At 33.3% G+C, this 12,403-nt stretch overlaps 1 protein-coding gene across 2 annotated transcripts; it reads left to right on the forward strand.

Moving 5' to 3' along the window:
• The first annotated feature begins 302 nt into the window (after nt 1-302).
• LOC132606811 (uncharacterized) lies at nt 303-5,509 on the forward strand. Of its 2 annotated transcripts, XM_060320444.1 has the most exons (3): nt 303-485; nt 1,166-3,900; nt 4,580-5,509. In XM_060320444.1, exon 3 carries the CDS (start codon nt 4,614-4,616, stop codon nt 5,274-5,276), a length of 663 nt encoding a protein of 220 aa, XP_060176427.1. In that variant the 5' UTR covers nt 303-485; nt 1,166-3,900; nt 4,580-4,613; the 3' UTR covers nt 5,277-5,509. The 2 variants fall into 2 exon arrangements, with proteins under 2 accessions (XP_060176427.1, XP_060176426.1); XM_060320443.1 differs by lacking the exon at nt 4,580-5,509 and having other exon boundaries at nt 328-485; nt 1,166-2,078.
• Nucleotides 5,510-12,403: the final 6,894 nt, after the last annotated feature.

Below are 12,403 nucleotides of genomic sequence, written 5' to 3' on the forward strand. Positions count from 1 at the left end.
ATAAGAATAATTTTTTAAAAAACTATTAATAACTTCTCGATTACGTGAAAGATTATTTATTTTGGATTAAATGTAAAAGTTAACAATATCATAAACCGGAAGGACCAAGAGTAAGAAAAGAATAAAACAATATATGTACCAATAATAGAGGTCCATGTAGCAGTGAACTTAAACAAAAAATGAGTGCAAGCATTTAGAATTTGAGATAGGCAGAAAAGGAGCCACGTGTAGCGGATTCTCGTTTATATATACTATATATATAACTAATATACTAATATATATTTTTGAAGCAACCACTAAGCAGCTGCCTGGTGGCATTAATCAATCATTTACATCAACACACAAAACGACATCCAAAATGGAAATTCAACACAACAGTAAAAGGAAAGTAGCTCTTGGAGAATTGCATAAGCTCAACTTCCTTCCCCCTCTGATTTCACATTTGAAGAAGCTCAGCTCCGCAGCTCCTCAATCCTCAAACCCAGGTATATTGTTCCATTCCTTCAAGTAGTTGTGTAGACTTGTGATAGTAGGATTTCCCCCTTTGTAATCTGAGAATTGATATCCTGCATGACACTTTTCCAGTAGATTTGATTTCTGCTTACTTGAAGAAATCCCCCTGTTTGTTGTGCAAAAATCCTTCCGACATTTACATCGCTTTTAGAATTGAATGTTTGTCTGTCTTGATTAAGTAGCTCTGCAAAAACTTGTAGTCGATCCCATTTATTATATGTCCCTCAAACCTCTCACCACAGACATGGTTAACAACTACCTTGAGAATTTCTCTACCAATATATATTACTCCTCTTGAAAATAATTATTCAAAGTTGTAGTAAACCAAAATTGATTAGAATTTGGTATGTTGATTCATGTCTAGTTAGGATTTATAGTCAAATTTATATGGGCATAGGTTTTCCTGTTTTGAGTTAAAGTAAGTTTCATACCATTATAAATAGGGGTGCTGCTCAGTCGGCGGAGCCACGAAAAATTATACCGTGTAGACATGTCAATTATTACGTATTACAGACATATATTACATAATGAACACCCTTAATATATAGATTATATGAATTCGAACACCTTTGACAAAATTTCTAGCTTCGCCACTGGTGCTGCTAGCTATTTTCATAACAAAAGATAACAAGAAATATTGTGGAAATTGCAGACAACATTCAAAGCGACCAACACTAAGAGTGAAAATGTCATCGTCAGAGCTGTTGCCCCTTCCTTGGCTCGTCGAAGCGAGCATCTACAATGTGAAAATTGGCAACGACACTGTCATCACAACAGTTACTGATCGTGAAGCTATTGTCAACAGTAGCATCTCGGAACTAAATAGTGAATTGAAGAGTACTCCAAATCCATTTGTTGGAATTGATGTGATAAATAATGGAGATTTATTGCTGTTTCATGTGAAAAAACGGTGCCTAATAATTCAATTTAAGCGCATGGTGGTCTTGGATTATCAAACTGAAGTCCCCCAGTCTATTAAGGAGTTCCTGAAGGACCACACTATTACTTTTATAGGTCCTAGAAACATAAGCCAGAACTCTACTCCGTCATATATATCTGGAAGTAGCAGCGAGAAAATAGAACTTAATAGAATTGTGGATGTTCGTTATTTGGCTGGAAAGCTTTTGAAGAAGCCAAAGCTGCTGAGTAGTACACTAGAAGAGTTGATGGGTGAAGTCAACGTTGATATTAAGAAGCCTGTCATTAGTGAAGGCTCAATACGTCCTAATTGGCAATCGTCTTCTGTTCTTTCGGAGGAGGAGGTGAAATTGGCGATGTATGGAGTCCATTCATGCTATAAAATTGCAAGCAAGCTTACTGATGCGATAAGTGCAAGTGTGAGAGGGCAGTAAGACCGATTCAGCAGAACAACTCAAAGATAAAAGAAGTATGTTAAGTAACCTTTGTTCTGTAGTTGTTATTTATAATGCCGTTGTCCAAACTGCTTTTAAGTCTTAGTTCTGTGATATCATATGATATTGTTCTTTTAAGACTTTAAACTGAAGTAACCTTTGTTCTGTAGTTGTTATTTATAATGTCGTTAACCAAACTGCTCTTAAGTCTTAGTTCTGTGATATCATATGATATTGTTCTTTTAAGACTTTAAACTGAAATGATTGTTAGTAATTTCTCTATTTTATGGACTCACATATTAATATAGTTATACATAGATATGCTAGAGTCCATTTTATGATCTAATTGAAGTATTGAAATATTTGGATCAATTATTATGGGGGTTACTTTAAATAAGTAGAAATCCATTGGCCTTTTCTTGGTGTCTGATGGAGATTTATTGAAAAGGTACCGTTTAAACCTGAAAAGACACTTAAACGTATTATATAAAGATGTGGTCCCTAAGTCAGCTTCTTTCTTTTCTACTCCATCTCTGAGAAGAAACAAATAATAGCAGTATCCGGACTTAGAAGATCCTATCTCCTTCAAGCAATTCTTGCAATAGAACAAAGTTAGTGTTCCTACAATTGTCATCTATCGATTTAATTGTGATACTTGGACTTTGTTTTCTATCAATGATCTCTTTCGCAAGAAGGTTATGTTCCGTCTCCAGAAATGTCCTAAGAACTTTTCGAACAAGCTTGAAATCACTAATCATTCAGATAGTTATAACATCGATGGTTTGAATATAATTCATCTACGCTAATCAAGATTTATCTGAAGCAGCATTTGTAGATTCACAAGCAACCTAGTAAAGAATTAATTATGTATATTGTTTGTATAAACAAGTACTGCTTATCTGCTCGTATATATATTATAACTAATTAACTATAGCATGTGAACCAAATGACCGTCAGTTCATGTAAGTTCAACTCATAAATAAATGATCATGCAAAGGCAAGTGGAGAATGGTGAGGTTGGGCGAGTCCGGAACCAAAATGCCCCCAAAAAAATCATTTTGAACCAAAATACCCCAACAACAAAAAAAAGTTACCAAAGTACCTTTAGCGCAGTAAAATACTGCACTATAGCACTTCACGGAGACGGAGCCGTTAAGCACTATAGCGCAGTATTTTACTGCGCTGTACGAAAGTTTCTCGCCTATAACGCAGTAAAATACTGCGCTATAGGAGTCCGTCATTTTCACTAACACCACATTTTCACTCCTCTTTACGTAGTTTATCTTTTTTACGTAGTTTAGCCGTATATTAATCATGCTTTGAGATTCCGGAACTTCAATATTTTATATAGAACTCTAGTTATATTTGTACAATTAATAAAATAGGCTCAACACATCAAGAATACGCAATACTTTGAATTGTCATTTTAGTGGTTGAAAAATGCTCGTAGTCCTTTTTATTTGAAGACTTGTAGTTATTAGCTTTAAGTTATTTATCTTTTAGGGTTTCGTCTTAGTTTTAAATTAATGCTTAACTTTATTTCGAATGTGTTACGTTTTTTTTTATTATCAATTTAGGATGTGAAACTATAAACAATAATAAAGACTAAGATAACATTTATAAATATGCAAAAAATATATAATATTTACGATAAATTGTACAACACTAATATATATACAATATCGAGGATGGGTCCCACATGTAGTATGCCGGAGACTATCCCTAGGCCTAAGGCTCATACCATCCCCACCGCCCTCGCCATCATCTTCATCGCCCTTTTTCCTCATAATAACCGGGCGCTCCAAGTTATGCTCATCTCCTGTTCCCCTAGCCCTTGCGCCCTTCACTAGAACGTGCTTCTCTTGGGATCTAGTCCCGCTGGCATGCTCAGAACCTCAGGCTGAGCTGGGTCTGGAAACTCGACCTCTTCCTCGACGGGAGTCGCCACCACAGGCACCGAAGGATGAACCTGAAAAGTATTATAATTCACATTTGAAGAAGCTCAGCTCCGCAGCTCCTCAATCCTCAAACCCAGGTATATTGTTCCATTCCTTCAAGTAGTTGTGTAGACTTGTGATAGTAGGATTTCCCCCTTTGTAATCTGAGAATTGATATCCTGCATGACACTTTTCCAGTAGATTTGATTTCTGCTTACTTGAAGAAATCCCCCTGTTTGTTGTGCAAAAATCCTTCCGACATTTACATCGCTTTTAGAATTGAATGTTTGTCTGTCTTGATTAAGTAGCTCTGCAAAAACTTGTAGTCGATCCCATTTATTATATGTCCCTCAAACCTCTCACCACAGACATGGTTAACAACTACCTTGAGAATTTCTCTACCAATATATATTACTCCTCTTGAAAATAATTATTCAAAGTTGTAGTAAACCAAAATTGATTAGAATTTGGTATTTTGATTCATGTCTAGTTAGGATTTATAGTCAAATTTATAAGGGCATAGGTTTTCCTGTTTTGAGTTAAAGTAGGTTTCATACCATTATAAATAGGGGTGCTGCTCAGTGGCGGAGCCACGAAAAATTATACCGTGTAGACATGTCAATTATTACGTATTACAGACATATATTACATAATGAACACCCTTAATATATAGATTATATGAATTCGAACACCTTTGACAAAATTCCTAGCTCCGCCACTGGTGCTGCTAGCTATTTTCATAACAAAAGATAACAAGAAATATTGTGGAAATTGCAGACAACATTCAAAGCGACCAACACTAAGAGTGAAAATGTCATCGTCAGAGCTGTTGCCCCTTCCTTGGCTCGTCGAAGCGAGCATCTACAATGTGAAAATTGGCAACGACACTGTCATCACAACAGTTACTGATCGTGAAGCTATTGTCAACAGTAGCATCTCGGAACTAAAGAGTGAATTGAAGAGTACTCCAAATCCATTTGTTGGAATTGATGTGGTAAATAATGGAGATTTATTGTTGTGTCATGTGAAAAATCGGTGCCTAATAATTCAATTTAAGCGCATCTTGGATAATCAAACTGATATCCCCCAGCCTCTTAAGGAGTTCCTGTATGACCCAACTATTACTTTTATAGGTCCTAGATACATAAGCCAGAAATCTGCATTCTCATATTATACATCTGAAGGTATCATCCAAAAATTAGAACTTAGTAGAATTGTGGATGTTAGTTATTTGGCTGGCAAGCTTCTGAAGAAGCCAAAGCTGCTGAGTAGTCCACTAGAAGAGTTGATGGGTGAAGTTGACGTTGATATTAAGAGGCCTGTCATTTGTGGAGGCTTAATGCGTCCTAATTGGCAATCGTCTTCTATTCTTTCGGAGGACGAGGTGAAATTTGCCATGTATGAAGTCCATTCATGCTATCAAACTGCAAGCAAGCTTACAGATGTGATAAGTGCAAGTGTGAGTGGGCAGTAAGACCGATTCAGCAGAACAACTCAAAGATAAAAGAAGTATCGTTAAGTAACCTTTGTTGTGTAGTTGTTAATTATAACGCCGTTATCCAAACTGCTTTTAAGTCTTAGTTCTGTGATATCATATGATATTGTTCTTTTAAGACTTTAAACTGAAATGATTGTTAGTAATTTTCTCTATTTTATGGACTCACATATTAATATATTTATACATAGATATGCTATCATTAAAGTTCATTTTATGATCTAATTAAAGTAATATAGATATAAATATAGGATTTTTTCTTACTCCTGATTTCTTTATTTGGACACTTTTTTTTTTAATTTCTCGGTATTCTATTTAATTTTATCAATAATAATAATTTTGAGTATTTTTACTTTGTTTTATCATTTAAATTACATGAAATTATAAATATGCTCACATTTTCTTTAATCCTACTTATACGTTATTTTTTTTTATAAATTGATGCTCTCTTAGTTTAAAGTGAAAAAGATCTTTGTTATTTCATATACTTTTATTGATATTTTAAATAACTGTTAGTTTGGGTAATATATGAAATAAGAAATTACTGAGATTGCTTGCCTAAAAATCTTAATTGTAGTTAATAATTTTATTTTGTTGCTTGAAATTCTTTCATTGATATCTTATTTTTTACTTTATCTGTTATAGTTTCGGTTATGTGATTTTATGCATAATATTTATAACTTTTCTCATGATAAGTCAACTGTTTTTTTTCATATCATATTAGAATAAATCTGAACTATAAGAAATTACTTTTAGAAAATTTCCTCTTTGTTTAACGATTTTTATCTATTCGTCTTTAATTAAATTCATAATTTTTTAAATTCAATTATATCCGCCCCTAATATTTTTGGACTAATATATCTTGTAAAATATAGTCCAATTTAACTCCAATAATTAAAATTTACGTGTCTACACATATTTCACTTTCAAAGTTAAAATTCATTTTTACAAATTTTCAGAGATATCATTCAGCTTAAGCCTTTCAATATAAATTTATATTAACGTTTAGAATTCTTTTTAAAAGTTGTTATTTATGTAGTCTTTGTAAAAACTAGAAATAAATAGATTAACTTTAAAATATCCAACGTAATTGCAAAAATTTTATGCACACCTCCATTTCTTCACTAAAATATAATTTATAGTCACCTTAAAGATATACGTTAGTATAGTACTCGCGCGATGCACGAAAAATATTAGAGAAAGAAATTATAAAAGATCAATTCAGATTTTCAAAATTTACGTATATATGTTTTTAAAAGTAAAATTAAAATTTCAGCGGATACACTAAAATAAAAAGATACGAAAAGAGTAGCAAATATGTCATACGACTGATAGGTCCTGGGTTCGAGTCACACTGGAGGGGAAGTGTGGAAACACTATAAATCCTCCTAAATGGGTGGGGAAAAAAAGAAAAAAAAAATAAAAAAATATGCCATACTTCTGAATTTCCTCTCATCATGGCATAACGAACTAAGAAATACTGTTATCTCCATTTTTAGAAAGATTTTTACTTTATCATATAAATGGTTTCTTTATTTGAAACTGAAATAAGATAGTTTATAGATTCAAAAACTAAGCCAATTACAGTGCATAATTAAAAGATACCCACTAACTCAAATGTAAAACTTAACACCAAAATCTAGGGGGTGTACATGGACCAGATTGGTTCGGATTTTTTAAACACCAAACCAAATCAATTGCGTCGGGTTTTTAAATTTATACACCAAACCAAACCAATAAAATTCGGGTTTTTCAACCTCGGGTTTTCTCAGGTTATTTGGTTTTCTCGGGTTTTTCGGGTTTTTTTTCGGAATAGTCTTGATACAAAACATATAACTTTTGCTTCAAATATTTCTTTAGTCCTAGTAAGATACAACTATATAATTAAGGCGTTTCTTAAGAAAATTACACAAAATGTGAGAAGAGTGATGACATTGTATTAAAATATTTAACAAAAGCTAATAAAATCAGTTAAAATAAATATTTCTAATTAACAAGCCATAAAGAAAATGACCATAATCTAAAAATATTAAGTCATGCTAAAATAAGTACGACAAATAAGTATTAATTACATGACCGAGAAAAAAAAACTTAAATTATGTATTTTCACTCTCTAAATCAATTATGCAAAACTAAAGAATAGATATCCAACATTATTGTCATTCCTAATGGTAAATTGAATTTCTTTTGTTAGCATTAGTGTTGAGTTGATTTTGGTTTGAACTTTATTTGAGTTACTAACATTCATAAGATATAAAACTTATTGACGTTCAAAATTCTAAGTTCAAGCTTGAATAATATGATAATAGATAAAAAACTACGAAAAAATTTAAGAAATATTTATAAATTACATTACAAATAAATATTTTTATGTATAAAATATTTTAAAAATTGAATACATGTAATGTCGGGTTGGTTTGGTTCGGTTTGACTTTTTTTAGTTAAAACCAAACCAAACCAATTATGATCGGATTTTTTTTTTCAACACCAAACCAAGTCAAACCAAACCACTAGTCGGGTTTTCTCGGTTTGACTCGATTTATCGGTTTGGTGCAGTTTGTCGGTTTACTTTGTACACCCCTACCAAAATCCATAGAGACCTGCTTTGTCTCTTTAAAGCATAGGAATATATATAGCAATAACAAAAATCTAAAAAGTTAAAAAGTACTGTTAAACACAAAGGCAGAGATTGAGTCAATCATATGATTAGGTAGTATCATTAGATACCAGCTTCGTAAATCGCACGGATGCTTTTCACTCCGCCTCTTCTCGCCAACCTCAGACAGGCTTTTGATGCACTGAATGTTGTCACGAAGCACCTTATATTACTGTATCATTTTGCACCGCTCTTCCTAACTAATCCCTTGCCTTCCATTCCATAGCAACTGGGAAAATTGGATTGTGAGATAAAAGAGAATATCTATATAGTTTTGATTGAGAGTGATTTGCAGTTGAATTAAATTATTCATGAGTACGTAGAAGATGGAGGCAGTAGTCGTCCTCCGCTTTCCAATTTCATATTAACATCATGAATCATTAACCTGGAGCAACGAAAGATCAACTCAAGAATTCAACAAAAACAGTGGTAACAAAAGATTAACGACATGATGGCATCCCCGTTTCTAAACCATCTCAAGTCTTTCATCATCCTCACCTCTATACATATTGATATTATTCCTGCAAACATAATACTTATCGAAATCGTCAAAAGGACATGAAACTAAAGTAAGTTATGAATGGCAACAAAATTTAAATAGCAAGTAAATTGTTTCTTTTTCTTTAGAATTTCGCAATCAAATTAAGTACTGAAATCAAAAATAAGTAAACTGAGCAAAAAATGAAAAATGATCTGTAGAAGTGAAAGAAAAAGATATATAAATGTGGATTAGTGTTTGGTACAGTTAAATTTTGAATTTAAGTTGGAATATAACCGTGCACGTGGATTAGTAAGTTAGTGGGGGTAATTTAAAAATAAAAACTGCAAAAGTTAAAGATTTACATATTGTCCTATTTCAGTAGATTTCCCAATTTTTAACAATTGATAAATAAATGTTAACCTTATTTTTTTAATAAATTGTGTTGAGTACTTATACTTGATTATCAGTTTTAATGTTTCAAGGAAGAGTTGTTGAAACAAAAGATTATTCATTTTGTTCTCTAAAGTTTTAAGCTTCCGCCAAAGTTTATTCACTTTGTTCTCTAAAATGTTAAGTCCTTCTATTCAAAAGTAGTTTTCAAAAACTCTCTTGCGGAGAAACTCACTGGAATTCGGATGCTATTCCTGAATTCATCAGTTCATTAGGGGCCTGTTTGGAAAGCTATTTTGGAATAGGAGTTGACGGTAATTCGGTGTAATTATAAAGTTTCATTATATGCATGTAATGTAATTGAGTGGGTGTACTCCTATTTTTTTTATGCTCCACGATATTCCTATGCCTCTATAAGCATTTAAATTTATCGGGCTTAAATCTATAAAATGACTTGGACGGTGTATTAGTTTCAATATATATTAGTCTAAATAGTCAATGTAATTAATATTTAAGTTCAATAAATATAGATTAATTGAAGTCTAATTTTGTTGAGCTAGTCCATTTAATTGGGTAACAAATGTTGAGCTTATTTGGATCATTTTTTATTTTTTTTGCACGGAATGTCCTTCAAAGGCACTGGTCTTTAATTTTTGTCCCTCAAATTGTTGGTTTTTAATTTTTGCCCTTCGCCTAAAAACACAAGAGTTTCAGGTTCGAATCCCCACTCAGTTAAAAAAATTTTAAAAAAATTGCAAGACAGAGTTTTGGATTCAAACTCTACCTAAGAGTTTCAACCCTATAAGGCAGAGTTTGGGAAAAATTCTGCCTTAAGACCTAACTTTTGCCCGAAACTTCTACCTTATGAAATTCTTTTTGTTTTTATTAAGTCGGGATTCGAACCCAAAACTTCGGGGTATTAGGTGAAGGACAAAAATGAAAAACCAACAATTTGAGGGGCAAAAATTAAAGACCAGTACCTTTGAAGGACAATCGTGCAAATGACCCTATTTTAATTAGCTCAAGATGTCACGTTATCCTAGTGGCTTCGGTTTGGCACCATGTGTCAAATCAAATGATAGGATCCTCATCAAGTCATTGTTCATGAAAGTCGTCAAAATTCAAATAAGAAGCAGGAGGGAAAAATGAAAAACTGAAGTTATTTTTCTGGTTGAAGTATTTGGTCATAAAAAGCCAATTTTTTAAGGTACCTTTTAATGCTTGCTTTCAATCCGTAGCTACATTTTGCTATTCACAATTCGTAGCTACATTTAGGCATTTTTGCCGTATTTGATGTATTTCAGTGTATTTGAATACACTGTTCAGTTGTATTCAACCTTATTTGATGTCACATGTATTTGGTTGTATTTTGGATACATGCAACCTTAATTTGTCTGAATACACGTGTATTCAAAATGATATATTTAAGTGCATTTAAATATACGACGGGGCTGTGTATTTTATTGTTAAATATTGATGTATCCTTTTATTTTGGTTGTATATAGATCATTCAAACAACATACAGTCAAATACACCTAGTTTCCCAAAAATACAAGTTATCCATCAATATACTTTCTCTAAATACATGTGTATAATAATTGTATTCAAGTGCATTTAAATACAAGACGGAGCTATGTATTTTATTGCATTTATATATTGATGTATCCTTTTGTTTTGGCTGTATATGGTTGTATATAGATCATTCAAACAATACATACAGTCAAATACACCTAGTTTCCCAAAAATATAATCAGCCAAATACATTAAACTTATATTTACACTCAAAAAATGACGAAAGTACACTCAAATTTAAGACACAAGGAGAAGAAGTCGTGGGTTTCAGTCAAATCGTCGGTTAAATACAAAAAAACACTAAAACAATGACGAATACATTCAGATCTGATATACGAGGAGGAGAAGAAACCATGAATTCCGATCCAATCTCCAGTAAAATGCAAAAACATACACTAAAAAAATGACGAATACACTCAGATCTGAGATCTCAAGTTATTCATGGATTCCGATTTCTCCGATGTGCGTGAATCTCCATGCGCTGTCGCCGAGTCTGAACTCCAAAATGAACAGCCACTTAACGCCACGAATGGTGGTGGCGCCGGTAGCGTCACCATCCTTTCCAATTTTCCGTCATTAGCCGCTGCTGCCGCCACCAAAACAAAGATTAGAACGTTGTTGACAGAAGACAGACATGAAAAGGAAGAGTGGAGAAAAAAAGAAATAAAAGCTTCAGACTATAGCAGTAACAAAAGCTAGAGAGAAATAAGAGGTGGACCGGTTGGAAGCATTAATACTTCCTCAAGTGTTAGTGTTTTGGTTTGAGATTGAGATTGTTTAACGGCGCTGTAGGTTGAGAACTCTTTAAGGTGATATGATTTTTCTAATTTTGGAGGAGAGAGGGGGTTGAGAGAGAAATACAAGCCATAAACCTAATGTATTTGATATAACTATGAATGATAATTTACAAAATCACTGTAGCTACTAAATATAAATAAATTAAAAGGTAGTTACTATCAATAATTACCTCTTAGAGGTAGCTATGCCAAGTAATTATTCCATTTTTTTTATATGAAATGCGTGTATACATGCTACTACATGCCAATTTCAATCAGGTTAGGTGTTTTGTGCCAGCAATTAGCAGCCTGAGTTAATATACCATATCAATTTATCATTAAAATTTTAAGAAAATACTTGGGTTATGCCTAATAACTACCTTACGGTGCTTTACAGAGAAGAGATAAAGCATTTTTTTTTGTGCGGATTGCCCTTCAAAAGCACTGGTCTTTAATTTTTGTCCCTTAAATTTGAAATCTTTAGTTTTGCCCTTTGCCTAAAAAGCCATGGGTTTCGGGTTCGAACTACTTCTCAAAAAAAAATCGCAAGGCAAAGGTGTAGATTCAAAGTTTGCCCCATCGGGCATAGTTTGCCTTATGCCTGAAGGCAAACTCTGCCTTAAGGTAGAGTTTGCAGGCAAACTATGCCTGATGACTTGCCAAACTATGCCTGAGGCCTAATTTTGGCTTGCAAAACTATGCCCGAGGCCTAACTTTGGCTTGCAAAACTATGCCTTAGGCCTAACTTTGGCTTGTAAATTTATGCCTGAGGCCTAACTTTGGCTTGCAAAACTCTACCTAGGTAGAGTTTTGTATTCAAAATTCTGCCTGAGGCCTAACTTTGCTACAAAAATATGTCTTGCGATTTTATTTTTTAACTAAGCTAGGGTTCGAACTCCAAACCTCATGGTATTAGGCGAAGGCCAAAAATTAAAGTCCACCAATTTGCTGGGCAAAAGTTAAAGACCACCCCAAAATAGGGACGTTCCTGCGATTTGCCCGGGATAATGGTTTATATAGAAGAGGCCCAAATGAATGGTGCTTCCTTGTGTGGGCTTCTGATCAATGAGACTTGATAGCATATTTTTTGTTTTTCTGTTTAAAATAGTTCGTAATTCAAATAATTCAAAAGAAATGTTCGAGTTGGACATTATTGTCGAATTAACTACACATACTAGAGGAGCTAGTGTTGGGCATTAGCCATGAAGGGAGGTTAAATAGTAATGTTATG

Source organism: Lycium barbarum, chromosome 8, assembly GCF_019175385.1.
Source record: "Lycium barbarum isolate Lr01 chromosome 8, ASM1917538v2, whole genome shotgun sequence".
Taxonomy (NCBI): domain Eukaryota; kingdom Viridiplantae; phylum Streptophyta; class Magnoliopsida; order Solanales; family Solanaceae; genus Lycium; species Lycium barbarum.